This window comes from Trachinotus anak, unplaced genomic scaffold, assembly GCF_046630095.1.
Source record: "Trachinotus anak isolate AG129_WGS33_773 ecotype Australia unplaced genomic scaffold, CSIRO_AGI_Tana_v1 ptg000019l, whole genome shotgun sequence".
In the NCBI taxonomy this organism is placed as follows: Eukaryota; Metazoa; Chordata; class Actinopteri; order Carangiformes; family Carangidae; genus Trachinotus; species Trachinotus anak.
This window is the reverse complement of record NW_027273870.1, coordinates 28,825,416-28,842,916: the sequence shown is the minus strand read 5'-3', so window position 1 is coordinate 28,842,916 and position 17,501 is coordinate 28,825,416. Positions and strand designations below refer to the sequence as shown.

Here is a 17,501-nt window from a genome sequence, read left to right as displayed (position 1 = left end):
TGACTAAATATGTTAGAGCCATGGGAAACAGACAATGTTGCATCTGTACCTGATTTCATTGAAATCCTAACTGAACTACTGTTCTTCTGCTAAAAGATTGAAGCAAGGGAAACGAATCCACCCAACAGTGTTGTGGTTGTACCAGTCAGTGTGACTCTCCTGGATGTGAACGACAACAGCCCTGAATTCACCAGCAGCAAATATGAGGGAAAGGTGTTCGCAAACCAGACAGTGGGAATGTTGCTGGTCCAGGTGAGTGATTAAAACAGTTCTGGTCAGTATTGCTCAAGCATGTAACACGAGTTATCCAGTCATGATTGGAGTCTGTTGGGGCCTAAGTTGTATGTAATGTTCTGATAGAAAGAGATTTACATGAAAAGGCCTTGGTATGGGACTTAGAAGTTGGTTCAGCTCATATTATTTTGATAAAACCTTCCTTGTTCACATTTGAAAGTTGTCGTCATTTGCAGCAAAAAACTATAGAGTTCCTCAAGGTTCAATTTAAGATCCCTTTCTTTTTTCTGTTTGCAATATATTAATAATTAATAGAGGTAATAATAAATGTGCTGATGATGAGTTTTATAACAATCTAGGGCATTTTACAACTTAATGAGTCATGTCATAATTTAAATGCTCTCCATAGTTCAAAGATCAACTTGACTGCCCCACCAAGATTTGTATCCAACCTGTTCTGACGTTTTTGTTTTTTTCCATTGTCCTTTTTAATGTTGACAGCTTGTTACTATGTCATTTTCATTATGACCTTTTAAGAAGTGCTTTTAATGGAATGATCTGTATCACGTATCTCAAAGGTTAAGGCAGAGGATCCGGATGCTGATGTAAACGGGCAGATCAAATACTCTATTGACTTTGGGAACAACGATGGCTACTTCTCAATCAATGAAAACACTGGAGCTATCTCACTGGCTAAAACCATTCCCCTGGCAGACAGTGAGATTTTGGAATTCCCTCTCTTCATAACAGCCAGAGATGGTAAATCTGCACAACATGTCTCTGAGTATCCAGCACTACCTAATACTTCCCTATTGAGTCAATTATTCAAATTTAAGAATCACTTATCCCGATTATGATAATTCAGCTTTTTAAAAAAGACAATATGAACTAAATCACTTAAGCCACAACAATACTTCTTGGAATGTGTTCTGTATCTCTACCTCAGGGCAGAATACTTTGCTCTCTGAGGGCTGAAACTTTAAAAAACTGCACCTCAATCAGTGGAGTCACATCAACCACTTCACCTTTGACAGTATCAAATGTATGGTCTCAAAAGCATACCTTATTCACTCAAACTCTCTACAGTACTTCACTACATTTTCTAACAATGCCTTTAACAACGTGTAGACCTGGGTAACCTTTCACCAAACCATAGGAGGGATAGATTAAGTTTATATCACATTTTTCTTTTCGTGCCTCACAGTAAACCCAGGGTTAACATCTTAAGACGAGCATGTCATTTGTTTACATTTGATTGGAGGACACTGAACTTTATGTAGAAACGAAAGCTCTTCACAGAGTGATAAAACTTATATTTCATTGCTAGCAATCTTATCCATAGACATAAAAGTTCTGGGCTAAGAGAACTATAAATGTCTCAGTGTGCTTCGAAGGAAGTGGTTGTTATATCATTGAACAGTATCTAGAAATCTCCTTTCAAATCAACTGGAGCTGCGTTTGGCAATATTAGCAAATTTGTGAAATGATCCAACAATCCCAGCACTTCACACAGTAATTTGGTTCAGTGTGTGGAGATGTGTAAATATAAATCTCATCTTTCATAAAACTACTCTTTCTGAGTACTGACTGACATGATAAATACCTTCCCTGCCTTGAAAGTGTGCATTGTTTTTCCACCTTTTATGATTCATTCTGCAATGGCACGCAAAAGGTTTGGGAGATAATAGGGGTAATAGCAGCTAGATAACTGTGATAAACAATCCCAACTACCTGCAACTACAGGGAGGGAAGGTAAAATTGATTCATCACATTCAGTATGACAAGTCACTGTGATACTTTCCTCTAGGGGGAACCATATCCCGCTCCTCCTCAACACAGGTGGACATTATTGCTCCTGGTGATGCAAAACCTCAGTTCTTACAAAAACTCTACCACGGCACCGTAACAGAAGAGCAGCAACCAGACGTTTTCATTCTTAAGGTAAATTTTGCAGTGAATTGCTTTAAACTGTCATTTTCAAACTATACTGGCAGATATTTTTACATACCACCTTACATACCATCTGACACCCAAAGTCCATTAGTAGTAAGTACTCACAGTTGTGCAAAAGGTTGGATAATTAACTTTATTTCTTCAGGTTAACTTCCTCGAAATTACTGGTGTGAGTCCTGGGACTCTCCGAGTTGAGACACAGGCCGACAAGTTTTCCATCTCCCCCAGTGGTGAATTCTCCACAAAGGTGAAGCTCGACTACGATGAAGCCCCACACAACTACTCTGTGGAAATCTCCATCTCTGACGGGGACAACAGGGACACCGCTGTCGTGGAGGTTCAAGTCACTGACGTCAATGACAACAGTCCTGTTTTTGCCTCCAGTCCCATCACAAAATCAGTCCCAGAGGACGCAGAGGTAGGAACCAATGTCACGGCTGTTCCAGCTACAGACAAAGACAGCGGCTTCAATAAAGAGATCAGATACTCGCTGAGAGCAGGAGAGGGGAGGTTCTCTATTGACCCTTTGTCTGGGATGGTAAGTGTGGCTGGTGCACTTGATAGAGAGGCCAAGGCTGAGTACAACCTGCTGGTGGTGGCTGAAGATCAGGGTCGTCCAGCCAAGTCATCCACAGCCGCCCTGCTGGTCCAAGTGTCCGACATCAACGATAACGTCCCAAAGTTCTCCGAGGCCGAGTATCAGGCTGAAGTGTTAGAGACACAGTCAGTGGGTACGAGCTTGCTGACAGTATCGGCGGTGGACCCTGACGAAGGACCAAATGGACGAGTTACTTACAGTATTTTCCGGCAGAGTCCCTCATCAGACCCTGCTGTTTTTGAGTTGGACTCTTCCAGCGGGACTCTGCGGCTGGTCCAGCCTCTGGACTACAGTGAGGTGAAGGAGTACAGTCTGATGGTTCAGGCCTCTGATGGGGGGACTCCGTCTCTGGTCGGAAACAGCTCTGTGGTGGTGAAAGTGAAGGACGTCAACAACAACCCACCTGAGTTCAGTAAGGAAAGGTACGATGTGGCCGTCCCCGAGAACCTGGCCAGTGGTGCATCCATCCTGACCCTGGAGGTCACTGACAGGGATGAGGTGAGTTACACACAGCCTGCAAATCACCCGGTCCTACTCTGGTACTGTATTAACTGTATTACTATGAAAATGTGTTGACAGTAGAGAAGAATAATATAAATGAATACCATCACTGGAAAAAAGTATTGTTGATTTCAAACACTATCCTGAGGTCTTGCAAACTTGCAAGATTTATCAGTAGAAGAGCAACAGTACAGCTGGAAATTGTCTCAAGGAAGAGGTCCACTGTGATATGTCCTGGGACTTCATCACTAGAGGCTGTGGTTTGCATTTGATCTGCGAACAGTCAAGACCTTCACCACAGAGGTGTTGACTCAGACTACATGGAAGTTAATGTTCAGGGTAGCCAGGTTCCAAACTTCTTATCACCCTTCACATCTCTGATTGATTTGCTCAGAGATTCAAATAGGTCCGTTGCTATGCCCACTGACAGTAGATTCAGGTAGATTATCTTTCGACAAAGCTTGCTAGCTACCAAATTATATCCATAAAAAATATCAACAGACAAAATGCCACAGAAGTTGCAACATACTGTACATGGATGAAACTGGCACAGTCGTACAGGTTTTTTGGGAGTGTCTGACTTATAAATGATCGGCCATTACATTCAAGCAGTTGCCAAGCATGTTCACACAATGCTGATTAAGCCGGTGTCAGTGCCAGGTAAATCTCTCTGTATTTCACACGAATTTCCGTACCAGCTCACCGATAGTGATGCGTTTTACGTCAACCAGCAATGATTGGTTTGCCAGACCTGTAGAGGAGAGCAACTGTAACACTGGAGACGGAGCGTAAAAACCAAGGAAGTGTCTAAGAAAAAGTTTCCAATGCTCCACATGAAGAAGAATCTTTGTGTTCGGAAGAAGGATTTTGAAATACAGAAAGAAAGTGATTGACAGATTACCGTTGGTGTGGCTTTTCCTCGTTGGAGAGCGCTGAAAGAAGAGACTGAACCAAAGGCAAACATGGATGTCGCCTTACTGCTCTTGCACAGGTTGGTATTTGTAAAATATTTGGAGCAGGCTACTACATTTACTCTACCTATATAATCGATTGGATAGGTAGAGTAAATGTAGTAGTGTTATGCAGCAATAGTGAGTTAGCTAGTGTTGATCATCATTTTGGGAAGAAAGGTAACTAATGTCTCTGATGAAATCTAAAAACCCAACACCAGCTCTGGGATTTGGGTTGGTGCATGATCAAAGTGGAATGACGGCACGGTTGGTTGCGCTCTCATGTCCAAGGCAAGTTAGTTTAGGTCTTGTCCCGGGACTGTGCTTGGCTCAGTCCCATCTTCTCCTCGTTGGAGAGCGCCGAAAGAAGAGAAGGACACGGATATTGCATTACTGCTCTTGGAAAAGTTGGTATTTGTAAAAGCAAAAACTTGAAGAGACTACTCCTTGGGGAATGTGGGCGAGTTCACCTGTAGACCTACGTCATAAGTGTGCGTCAACAGTGTTTGTGTAATTACTCTCACGACCAGAAGGGGGAGATGATAATCCCAACAAGAAGTCAGCTAAATTGAAGATAAGGTCATAACCTCTAACATTACCCTGACAGACATGCTATTCTCGCCGTTTCCTTAACCGTCCACAGGGAGGGTTTGTGGGAACTCTGCGGATCATTCCAGAATCGGCTCCTTTCTCAATCGGCCCTGATGGGACGATCAGAGTGAAAAACTCCACAGCTTTGGACAGAGAAGCCACAGGAGGGATCATGTTTCAGGTAATGTAGAATCTCCTAACACCCATACTGAAGTGTGGCTTTTGACAGATTCCTCCCATCGTTATGTAAGATTCATACATTAAATCAAAAAGTAAAACACCCACTTGCTCAAATATTTCCACTGACTTTCTGCAAGTTGTCAATAATTTATTTTTGTTTGATACATTATTTAGATGTTGATTTGGTTTTTAATGGATGATAATGGTCACATATCCCAATATAACATCAAATCAAATTTGTTATTCTCATATACAGATATTACAGATGATTAAATGGACCAAATGAACATAAAAGCAGGTTTTTCTCTGAGTGGGGGACATTCGTGACTCTACCTAGGTTCTCTAGATACTCCCAGATTAAGGAGTAGTAAAGTAATTTTACCCAATTTAACATAGCAAATTTGTCCAATCTCCTTGGTGGTTTCTTAGAGCTACAGAGCTGCAGGGGCTGCCCAGCAGGACAATGATGGGACAAACATACACATACACTGCCGGAGGATGTAAATTGTTTAAATTAAAATAACATATAGAGGGTGACCTGATGGTTAGGACGCATACCACATGAGTACGAGTGTCCTGAGCAGGGAGTCCCCAGTTTGATTCTAAGTCAGCCAGACTCTTCTGCATGTCACTGTCTGTCGTCACTGTCCCGTCTAATAAAGGCATAAAAATGCCTGTTTTATGGTCATGTGGTCACATGATCAACTTTTACTACTTGCCAGGTTCATAACAAAAAATTGACTTTCATGTCCTCCTCTGTGGTAGGAGCGGTTTTTAGTCCTACATCAACTTTCAACCAATTCCCAGGACTGATTTTGAGATGGTTGATAAATAAATATGAGCCCTGGTTACATCCTGAGACGTCTTTCTCTTGTCCATCATTAAGGTTGAAGCGAGGGAGACAGAACCACCAAACCACGTTGCAGTGGCAAATGTGAATATAACTCTTCTGGATGAGAACGACAACAGCCCTGAATTCACCAGCAGCAAGTACACAAGCAAAATCTACTCCAACCAAACAGAGGGGATGTTGCTAGTGAAGGTGAGGAGTCTGTGCAGGAGGTCTGCTGTTCACTGTCTCCACAAATAAAACAATAGGCAACGCTATGCAACATAATTATGGGTAAACAAGATTTATAGCTGCTAATTTGCTCTAAGTTGGTCATGAACAAATTGAGTTAAAAAAAAATGTCCTGTTTGTTTTCCCTCCATATTTTATATTTATGCATGAGACAGATGTGGGCTGGTTTGGTTTGTGTTTGTAACTGTGTGGAAAGGGTTTGTTTGACAATTCATGTTCTGAAAATTGAAAACAAATATTTGAATAATGATAATAATAATAAAGCCATGCTCTTTCCATATGTATTACTGTTTACCAATAAGCTTTTTCATTCATATAGTTTTTTGATAGTTTTCCTTATGTAAACTGTCCTTGAGTTATGTGAAAGATTCTTAAAATCGAATTTATCGTTATTGTTGTTTTTGTTATTATTATTATTATTATTATTATAGAGTTTGTCTTTGTGGTCCGTAACATATAACATTAATGTAGGCACTCTGCAGCTGAGGATGTGCAAGTTATTTAGGAACCTCCCTTGATGGAGGCTAATACCAGAAAAACTGTTCATGTTTAATGATGTTTCTCTTCTCTATGATTGGATTCAAAGGTTGAGGCAGAAGACCCAGATGCAGGTGTGAATGGACAGATCAAATACTCAATTGGCTTTGGGAATCAAAACGACTACTTCTCTATGGATGAAAACACAGGAGCCATCACACTGACCAAAGTCATTCCACTGGAAGCAAATAAACCCCTGCAGTTCTTACTGTTCATCACGGCCACAGATGGTAGTGTCAGCAATATTTTTTTCCATTTGAGTTCAGTACAGTAAGTCTCAGTGAGGTGTTGATAATGTCATTCCCGTATCTCCCTCTAGGGGGCGTAGTGTCTCGCTTCGCCTCAGCACAGGTGGAGATTCTTGCTGTTGGAGATTCAAAACCACAGTTCACACAGAGCACCTACAGTGGCATCATAGAAGAAGAGAGAGACCCAGGAACAGTGATCCTGCAGGTGAGCTTCTCTGCAAATGAACACAGACGATCACGTGGGAGAAGTTTGCCATGAAGGCAGCTTCAAGTAGTTTTGGTCCCTAACTTGAACCCCAGTGTCCTGGCTGAAAGTCTTATGTTGGACCCATTCACCCATGACAACCACCTGCTTTGACCCTGTGGGGCTGCACAGTATGTTCTGACAGACAACCTTCCTGCCAGAAGCTAATTCAAGGGAAACGTCTCCCATGTGCCACAGATTATCACATGAATGTTACAGATCATCTCATCTACCTGCTTCACCACTGATATTCAAAACAGGTTTTCATTTAACCTCCACTAACTTTAACAATACAATAAAATTTGAAGCCAGTCTTTATTGGTCTCTATTGTCTGTAAAATGCTGCTGACTTAAAATTCTTCCTCTCTTGTGTTGGGTAACTGTAGAAATAGGCCAGCAAATCACAGGGGATAAAGCACGATACAAAAACTAGTGAGGATACAAATGAAGTTTTCCCTGATGGAGGACAAAAGGTCATGAGGACAGGGATATCCAACAATGTCCACTTGGTAAAAGAAAAAGTACAAATGAAACGCTTGTAGAGCAAAAAGCAAAAAGTTGACATCCTCTGGGGAGCATGAACATTTTTAGTTCTCATCATTTATGGCAGTGTTACGGATTTTCTGAGGTACAAGTCAAATTTGCTTCTGGGGATCACAAACCTCTGCAGGAAATTTCATTCAAGTTGGTGCCTTAGTTTTGGGGGGATAACCGTCTGTGGACCATGGATATCTGTAGTTTCTCTCTCCTCTTCTTTCTTTAAGGTCATGAGTCCATAAAGCCTCAGGAGAACTGCAAATTTTTTCTCTCAAGCTGAATCATTTTCAACTCTTGCAGACGTGTTTTTGCTTCATTTTACACCACAAATCTGCGTCTGTCGCCTCTTTGGTTTGACTTTATATGGAGTCACGTTTATTCCAAACACACCTTTCAGCTTAGCTGGAAATGAGATTAAAAAAAATCATCCAGCATTTGGATTTCAGTTTTTAAGTTTCAGCACCTCACTTCATTTGTTCCAAACTTATTTGAGCAAACAGAGAGAAGTGTGAAGATAAACATACATGTTTGTCGTTGTTGTAGCCTGATGGTTTAGACAAGTGCTGCCCTGTGAATCTGTAAATCCTTTTTTAGGACACTGATTGGAAATGAAACGAACACCTGACAGTGAATAACTTGATTCTTTTCTTTATGCATTCAGGTTGGTATCCTTGCAACAGGAGAAATTCCTGGGACTCTCCGAGTTGAGACACAGGCCGACAAGTTTTCCATCTCCCCCAGTGGTGAATTCTCCACAAAGGTGAAGCTCGACTACGATGAAGCCCCACACAACTACTCTGTGGAAATCTCCATCTCTGACGGGGACAACAGGGACACCGCTGTCGTGGAGGTTCAAGTCACTGACGTCAATGACAACAGTCCTGTTTTTGCCTCCAGTCCCATCACAAAATCAGTCCCAGAGGACGCAGAGGTAGGAACCAATGTCACGGCTGTTCCAGCTACAGACAAAGACAGCGGCTTCAATAAAGAGATCAGATACTCGCTGAGAGCAGGAGAGGGGAGGTTCTCTATTGACCCTTTGTCTGGGATGGTAAGTGTGGCTGGTGCACTTGATAGAGAGGCCAAGGCTGAGTACAACCTGCTGGTGGTGGCTGAAGATCAGGGTCGTCCAGCCAAGTCATCCACAGCCGCCCTGCTGGTCCAAGTGTCCGACATCAACGATAACGTCCCAAAGTTCTCCGAGGCCGAGTATCAGGCTGAAGTGTTAGAGACACAGTCAGTGGGTACGAGCTTGCTGACAGTATCGGCTGTGGACCCTGACGAAGGACCAAATGGACGAGTTACTTACAGTATTTTCCGGCAGAGTCCCTCATCAGACCCTGCTGTTTTTGAGTTGGACTCTTCCAGCGGGACTCTGCGGCTGGTCCAGCCTCTGGACTACAGTGAGGTGAAGGAGTACAGTCTGATGGTTCAGGCCTCTGATGGGGGGACTCCGTCTCTGGTCGGAAACAGCTCTGTGGTGGTGAAAGTGAAGGACGTCAACAACAACCCACCTGAGTTCAGTAAGGAAAGGTACGATGTGGCCGTCCCCGAGAACCTGGCCAGTGGTGCATCCATCCTGACCCTGGAGGTCACTGACAGGGATGAGGTGAGTCGCATCACCTGTGTCTGGGGGGTGAAATTATTTGGTTCTAAACAAGAGCAGATTCTTTGTGTGCAGTTGTGGTGCTTACGACCTACCTCCATTACAACTGCACAAACATATTTATCTTAACAATACTTGATAATTAAAATTTTGTAATCAGCAGCAAAATACACACACTGGTACACTGTGGTCAGACCGGTGAAAATATATATGTAGACATCCTGTCCTAAATTAGGGGTTTTTACAAGGAGGAATTCTGCCAGATTTGAATAAACTCATAAACACTGAGTTAATATGAGTAATAAATGGTGGTGTTGTGAAATCATAACCTCCTTGGCAGAAGGTAAAAGCATCTCTAGTTTATCAGTATCTGTCCTTCAAATTAAATCGTACATTGTTCACGTGGAGGACAGTTTTCTTCTTCCTGCCTTTGTTTGTCGTTTCTTGGTGCATCAGCGACTGTCGGCATGAACAGCGTGACTCTGTTGGCAGGAGTGTGTGGTGCTACATACAAGTTCATGCCACCTCCTCTTACAAACAGAACAGCTGTGAAACTGTTTTCCTCTCATCGACCTGAACCAACTAACCACTGATTTCTTCATCTAAACCATCAATCTGTCTTTTAGATCTGATCCCAGCTCGGCTGCTTGAGGAGGTTTTACCTTTTGCCAGCACTTCTTTACTAGATATAATCAACCTGTCTGTAATAACAGGCTACGTACCACAGTCCTTTAAAGTAGCTGTAATTAAACCTTGAGTCAAAAAGTAGAATGGGAGGCAGAGCCGTCAGCTCTCAGACTTCTCTCAGTGTTTCAGAGCCTTAAAGCTTTCATCTTTGATAAAGCTTATAGTCAGGGCTGGCATCAGGACTGAAGTGCCGGGGCGCTTCCCATGATGCCCCCAGCTCCTCTCTCCTCATCTCCCTGTCCATCTGCACTCAATCATATCCCATTAATACATGTTACTAACTCGTCTTCTCTCTCCTGTAGTTTTGTGTTCTCTCTCCTCCTGTTGCTCTTCAGGTGTGAAGAGTCTGTAGATTCTGGACCTGTGACTGCAGACCTCCTGCCCCCATCACCTGCTCCACCCCAACTGCTACTACTATGATTATCATTGTTGTTGTTATTATTTATTATGATGTATATCTCTTTGTAACCCAGTCAGTCGGTCGAGGCAGACGGCCGCCCACCATGAGCCTGGTTCTGCTCGAGGTTTCTTCCTGTTGAAGGAAGTTTTTCCTCGCCACTGTCCCCAAGTGTTTGCTCATGGGGGGGGGTGTTGTGTCCCTGTAAATAGTGTTTTAAAGAGTACAGCGTAGACCTGCTCTTTATGAAAAGTGTCCTGAGATAACTTCTGTTTTGTTTTGGTGCTATATGAATAAAACTGAGTTGACTTGATTGCTCATCATGTCTCCTCAGCACCGCTGCTGGTCAGCAGCACTGCAGGGTGCCACTGTTAAATAAATGAATGAATTTCTACCCAAAATGTTGTCAAAGATCTCATTAGTTATTTCCACATCAACCTCTGACAGTTAATATATTGCAAAATAAAAAAACAAACAGCTGATTATTGATTCGTCTGCTAGTTGACACTGATAACTTCATGTGTTTGGTGAAATAGAGCCAGTATTCTGTAGAAGCAGTTTCTTTATCGAACATTATATATAGATTTAAGGACATTTGTATCTGGTGAAAACACATATCACACGTCCTTCCAGTCTGGACCTTTGCACCTCTTCCGTATGCTGACAGTAATTTTTAGGGATCATTTCTTGGATTATACTTTATTACGGTTCAGATAAGTATTGTACCTGCTGATGATTAACTCTGATTTAACACCCTTCATGTTTATTTCTTCTTCAGGGTGGATTCTCCAATGGCTTCTTCCTCTACGCCAATGATACCTTTGACATTAACAATCAAGGTGTGGTCTCACTGAGGAAGAACGTTGCCTTGGACAGAGAGACTAAGGATAGTTACATATTACAGGTACAAACGTTTCAACAGCATAAATATGTTTACAATCTCCTGTTTTTTCTCCTACGACCAGATTTTGTGGAGCACGGCTTCCAAGACACACACCAGTCAACATCGTCAGGGTCACCAGACAAAACAAAATAAGACACTTCCTGATACATATACACTTCATTGTTATATATTTTGATATTGCATTTTTGCAGTATAGTTTAAAAATGTAATTTATTATTAATTATTTTTGTTTGATAAACTTTGTTTTCACAAATTTAAGTAAAATTTTGTAAAACATTTCTTTTCAAATTAAAAGAAAAAAGAAGGAACACTTTGACGGTTATATATGAATACAAAAACTTAATAACATCTTTATTTTTTTAGTTTTTATTTTTTTGATTTAGTTTTTTAAATTATTGATGTTTTTGATTTTTGCATTATTTCATACTGTTCATTTCTTTTCAATTTCAGTCTCAATTTATCCAACATATGATTCAGAAATGTCTGGTTTTGGCCAACAGCTAAATACTCTATTTTCTTTTTGTTTTTTTGTTTTTTTTAAACTGTACTTTTTGCTTTTTGTTATTTGGAGGACGGAGGTAAAATGTGTTTGCTCAGCTGAGTGTTTTCGGTGTGTGTATTCAGGTCGTGGCGGTGGATCAGGTGCCCGACGGTCTGAGCGCCACAGCTCAGCTCAACATCACCGTCCTGGACTACAATGACAACGCCCCACAGTTCCCAGAAATCCCAGACCCCCTGTGGATCCCTGAGGGAGACTACTCAGAGGAAAGTCCAGGGGAGGTGTTCACCATCGTGCCCACAGACGTTGACCTCGGCCTGAACGGAGAGGTCACCCTCTCCCTCCCCTCGCCTCACCCGCTCTTCAGGTTCAGAGAGGTGAGGCTGAGAGACGAGATTGTGGAGATGTTTTTCAGTCTGGACTGTGTGAGCGCTCGGCCTCAGACCCGGTGTGTTGTGTTGCAGGATGGGACGTTGCTGGCTGTTGGGCCTCTGGATCGGGAGAGCAGGGAAACTTACGACCTGGTTGTTAAGGCTGCAGACAGAGGCAGCCCACCGAGAGAGGTGAGAGACGCACAGTCACAAGTTCATGTTGACATTTTTACTGAAGTTACACATAAACACTATCTGTGCATTTGGTATTTTATCTGTTGCTCAGAGTGTTTTCAGCACAATAGGTCCCAGGCAAGTGACAAAATAATGTTTTGATGATGTAAATCAATGAAATGAGTGAATGAAACTCCTTGAAAGTTTGAAAATCATAGTTTCACATAAACTTCCTGATTCTTACTTTGTGTAACACAGAAAAATACAACTTTTAAACAACATATTATCTGTCGAGAATAAAGATGAAATGTGTGTATTAAACTAAACCTTGTGCTCCAGAACATCACCACTATCAGAGTGAGCCTCACCGACATCAATGACAACAGACCTGAGTTCAGCTCCAGCAGCTACGTCAGCAGCATCCTGCTGAAAGACGCCAAGAAGGGGAAGCTGCTGCTGACGCTGTCCGCCACTGACAGAGACAGCGGGGACAACTCGCTCATCACCTACAGGTCAGATCAGATCAGCTGACTGTAAAATCATCCACACTCCCTGGCTCCAACACTTTTTTATTTTTGCTTTATAGTGGATTTTTTACATTTCCGCACTAACTTAAGAATTTCTGATTTAATTGTCTCTTAATCAAAATAATCTGGTGTTGTTATTAAATTTTGGAGCCCTGGAGTTTCTGAGACAGGAAGAAAGATGTTGAGGCCTCTTTTTACAAAATTGAGTGATTGAAATGCTACTGTGTTTGTACGAGATTCAATTTATTCCCAAGTTTTCATTAATTTGTTCCCAAGTTTTTGTTCATTTTTGCGCACAAGATAATTGTAGAGAGCCAGCACAACAGACCAGTTATCTTGTGTGTATTTACCTTGTACACATAAATTAATCAAATGTGGTGATAAAACATGGGAACTAATTACTTGAATGAATTCAAACATGGGAACAAATGAACTCAAATGTGTGAACAAGTCACAGCTCAGTTTAATCAGTCAAATGTGGCATCAATAAATATTTTTTTCTCTCTGTAGAAATGTAATAACAACACCAGAATATCTTGATTAAGAGACAATTAAATCAGAAATTCTTGAGAGACAAAATTGCACAGTACACAATTATTTTTTTTATAAATGTAAAAATATTTTGTAATTGATTATTTGACAGTTTATTCTCGTGGTTTGTTGTGTTGTGATTTTCAGTGTATTTGTTTAGTATCTTAGCATATTTAAATGTTGAGTTTGTTGTTTGCTCGCTGTTGTTACAGTTTCTCTGAAGGAAGTTCTCCATATTTGGCCCTAAACAATACAAGCGGGGCAGTGACCTTGACCTCTGACCTTGCTGATGTCACAGAGGACACAATGCTGAGGCTGACAGCCATGGCCAAAGACCACGGTCGGCCTCCTCTGGACTCCACAGGTCGGTCTGAGACAAGTCTCCGTGTAGCCTGCTCTCAGTCTGTGTGTCACACACTGAAGCAGCACTTTCACTTCGACGTGAAGGTTTGATGCAAAGTCATTTATTAAATCATTTAATCAGTGTTGTGAGATTTCACAAAGAAGTGGTGGAAGTCAGATTCATTCATTAAATCAAAGGAGAAGCTGCACAATATGAAAATGTGAATTCAGTGAATTCAAAATTTAACTTTAACAAGACTTCAATAAAACCAGAGACATTTCAGCAAATTATATTAAAAAAAAATCATTATGCAGAGTATGTTGTATTATTATTCACAACTGTATGATATTATCATTATTGATGCAGGAACATGTAATGTTGTAGCTGCACGAAGAAAAATAAATCTGTTTTGTATTTTCCAGTGATGGAATAAATGTACTTAGTTACTTTCCACCTCTGTGTTTTTGTGCTGAAACACTTTAAATAAATTAGATTATTTATATTTGAAGACCTCACTGTTGGAGCTGTGAACCTTCTACAGCACCGAGTACACTTCACTGAAACACCCGGTTCAGTATCAGTGTTGTTGTGTCTTCCTGCAGTTCCTGTCGAGGTGAATCTGAGGGTCGCCAGTCTGGTGGAGGGTGTCGCTTTCCAGAGCTCCTCTTACAACTTCAGCCTCCGTGAGAACCAGGCGGCGGGGGTCGTAGTGGGGAGGGTGTGGGCCTCATCAGGAAGTGAGCTTTACAGTGTCGCCTACGCTCTGAAAACACACACTGACCTATTCTCTGTCAACGCCAGTGGAGCCATTGTGACCAAAACACAGCTGGACAAGGAGAAGCAGGAGTGGTACATCCTGGACGTGGAGGCCGTGGACACAAGGACCCCCCCTACATCAGCCACTGCAGTGGTACGACCTGTTAGAAATTCCGTCTGATCACACACACACACACACACACACACACACACACACACACACACACAGCCCAGCAAAGTTCCTGATGGTTTGATCCTCATAGATTTTACTTGAGCGAAGGAATCCTGGGAAAAATTATTTGATTGTTTAGGTCATATTTTCTGAATATTTTCAAGTATTTTATGGCACCATTACTTTCAGATCTAAACACATTGTTTAACTAAAAGAAATCTTGACCGTAACGATAATGAAATATGAGGAATATATTTACAATATTATGCAAATTTTATTTTATGATTATAGCTTTTTAATTCTATTTATTGCATTTCATTGTCAGCTTTGTTATTGGGATTTGTCCTTTTTTCTTTTCAGCTCATCAGTCATTTGACTGACTGACTGACTTGGCATTAGTCTAGTTTTCTGCCAAAATGTCATTGACGTCTGTTCACAGTTTCCTGCTGAGGAACAACCTGCTCTGGTGGAGGTCGTATAAAACTGATCCTCCTCTGTGTCTTCACCTGTTTTCTTCTTTTCTCCTTCACTTAGGTCAGAGTTCAGGTGGAGGACGTGAACGAGCCGCCACAGTTTCTCTCTGAGGTTTATAAAGCCTCCGTCTTCAGCATCGCTCCTTATAAAACCTCTGTGACCCGCGTCAAGGTAAACACACACACACACACACACACACACAGTTTTCATTAGCTTCCATTTGGAAACATCATGAGGGTTTTGAGAACTGCTCTTTAACAGCAGGTCAGAGGCTGTTTATCTGCTCTGAGCACGATCACAGTGATAAACAGGAGATGTTGGACTTTGACCTGACACAGCTGTGAGGTGGTTAATGTGTCTGAGCAGCAGTGGAACTTGTCACATTGTCAGGAGGCGGTCTTTCCCATCAGAGACACTTTACCTGACCTCTTTCCAACATTTCCCATGAGCCTCTGAGGGGGAGCAACAGCACCGAAAAAGTTCAGAAGGTCAAAGGCTTCAGGCCGATTCTCCCTGAACTTCATGCACGTTTCATCTGAAATGTGTCCTGAATGCAAACAGGACAAAACATGTGCTGTGGACGCAGGTCTGAACAGACACAGCGCTGAGAGTCTCGGAGCAGAAACAGCTGATGTCTGACTGACAGTAGAGATGGATCTTTGTACAGGAACAGAGATAAGAGGAAGTGGAGAACTGAGGCCGTCTCCGTCCTGGGTTATGATGATGTCATCGATAGACACGTCGTACATTCAGTTGATGACAGTTCTTGTAACGTTGTGTGAAAGCTCTGGTGGGCGACTCCCACAGTGACGTGACAGACGTTGGTTTCGATGTCTTTATGAAGCCCTTAACAGCAGCGTGCCGATCACTTCCTGATGAAACTGGACCCACGGTCTTTCTGTGCCACAGTAAACACACCTGAACCTGTTGGTTAATATCAAACAATGGTCACAAACTGCTGTGCTCTCAGTGAGACTGTTGTAACTCTGCTTTGTTTTCTCTTTCATTATTTTTGTGTGTTTGAAGTTTCTTCCAACATCATTTAGAATGAGGGCATAAATAAAGGCTGAATGAATGAAGAAGCAGGTAGAGAGGTGAACTACAAGTCCCAGAAAGCCCTGCACTGAGAAACATGGTACAGATTCAGCAGCTGTGCTGTGATTTGGTCCCATCTGCAGAAACCAAGTGTTTTTAATAAATCAGACTCAGACTCACTGGTTCTTTAGGAAAATCAAAAAAACTTCAATCTTTTAGTTTTTCAAGCAGATGACCAAAGAGAAGTTTAATTCACTTCAAATGTAAATGTGTGTTACTGAGATTTACACATTATAACATGAGCAGATAATGTTTTATTTTTGTCATCACGCGTCAGGAAGTTTGAAAATGTTTGTTTTCACAGTTTGCTGTAATGTGTCACTGTGAACAGACTGACACTGTCTGTCCTCCCTCCAGGCCACAGACCCTGATGTTGGTGAAGAGGGTCAGCTGGACTACAGTCTGTCAGCGGAGAGCCCTTACTTTGACGTGGACCCGTCCTCGGGTCTGGTCTACGTGGTGTCAGTGGCAGGTCTGGCTGGAGAGACGGCTTCAGTGGAGGTGAAGGCCACAGACCCCCGAGGACTTCACACTACAGCCAGGGTGGAGGTGAGCGTGGAGGACGGGGGAAACAGTTCAGTCATTTTTGTCTTTAATAGATAAAACAGGAAGTAGAAAGATAATTACAGAAGATCCTTGAAAATAATATTTTTAGGTCCATAAATTATGACACTAGTTTTCATACATGAAGATCTTTAAATCCTGCACAAACTGTACAAACTGTAATACGTCAGATTGAATCATTTTATTCTTAAAATGCATTTTCTGTATTTTAATGTTATTTATTGCACAGTATTTATTTAATTGGATTCACTTATCTTACTGTTTCATGTGCTCTGTTGTTCACTAACTTAAAAAAATAGGTAATACAAATAAATAAATGTAAAACCATTTATGAACCACTCACGGCTCTCTTCTGCCCCCAGGTGGTGGTGCAGGGAGATGCAGACAGTGAAGACGTGGTGACCATCTCCCTCAACCAGCCTGCCAACGTCGTGGAGAGGAAACTTCCAGAGTTAGAGAAGTGAGTTTATGATCTCACAGTTTGGTGATTTATTGCTTCCTCTTTTTGTGGTTGTAATTCTTTTTTTTTCCTCTCTCAGGTCTTTAGGCTCAGCTCTGGGCTGGACCGTGGAGATCATCGAGGTGTGGAACGGGGGGTCCACAGAGTCCAGAGCACTGAGAGCGGATGTGAAGACTATGGTCAGCTTCATCGCTGCAGATAGAGAGGAGGTCATTTCCTCTGAGGAGGTCTCAAAGTAAGAGACTCCTTTTTAACGATATGAAATTACCCAAAAGTAGCTTTTCATA

At 41.9% G+C, this 17,501-nt stretch overlaps 1 protein-coding gene across 7 annotated transcripts in view; it reads left to right on the top strand.

Moving 5' to 3' along the window:
- The window catches only part of LOC139635998 (protocadherin Fat 4), a 77,464-nt gene that overhangs the window by 56,015 nt on the left and 3,948 nt on the right, over positions 1-17,501 (top strand). For all 7 annotated transcript variants that reach the window (XM_071503630.1, XM_071503632.1, XM_071503627.1 and 4 more), the window contains 19 exons: positions 97-252; positions 813-993; positions 2,042-2,175; positions 2,333-3,283; positions 4,880-5,008; positions 5,894-6,049; positions 6,675-6,855; positions 6,945-7,078; positions 8,316-9,263; positions 11,123-11,248; positions 11,873-12,124; positions 12,212-12,310; positions 12,632-12,804; positions 13,563-13,714; positions 14,296-14,603; positions 15,156-15,266; positions 16,548-16,739; positions 17,117-17,214; positions 17,294-17,449. In XM_071503630.1, the coding sequence (XP_071359731.1) occupies positions 97-252; positions 813-993; positions 2,042-2,175; positions 2,333-3,283; positions 4,880-5,008; positions 5,894-6,049; positions 6,675-6,855; positions 6,945-7,078; positions 8,316-9,263; positions 11,123-11,248; positions 11,873-12,124; positions 12,212-12,310; positions 12,632-12,804; positions 13,563-13,714; positions 14,296-14,603; positions 15,156-15,266; positions 16,548-16,739; positions 17,117-17,214; positions 17,294-17,449 (4,637 nt within the window). The remainder of the gene's footprint in view (positions 1-96; positions 253-812; positions 994-2,041; positions 2,176-2,332; positions 3,284-4,879; positions 5,009-5,893; positions 6,050-6,674; positions 6,856-6,944; positions 7,079-8,315; positions 9,264-11,122; positions 11,249-11,872; positions 12,125-12,211; positions 12,311-12,631; positions 12,805-13,562; positions 13,715-14,295; positions 14,604-15,155; positions 15,267-16,547; positions 16,740-17,116; positions 17,215-17,293; positions 17,450-17,501) is intronic.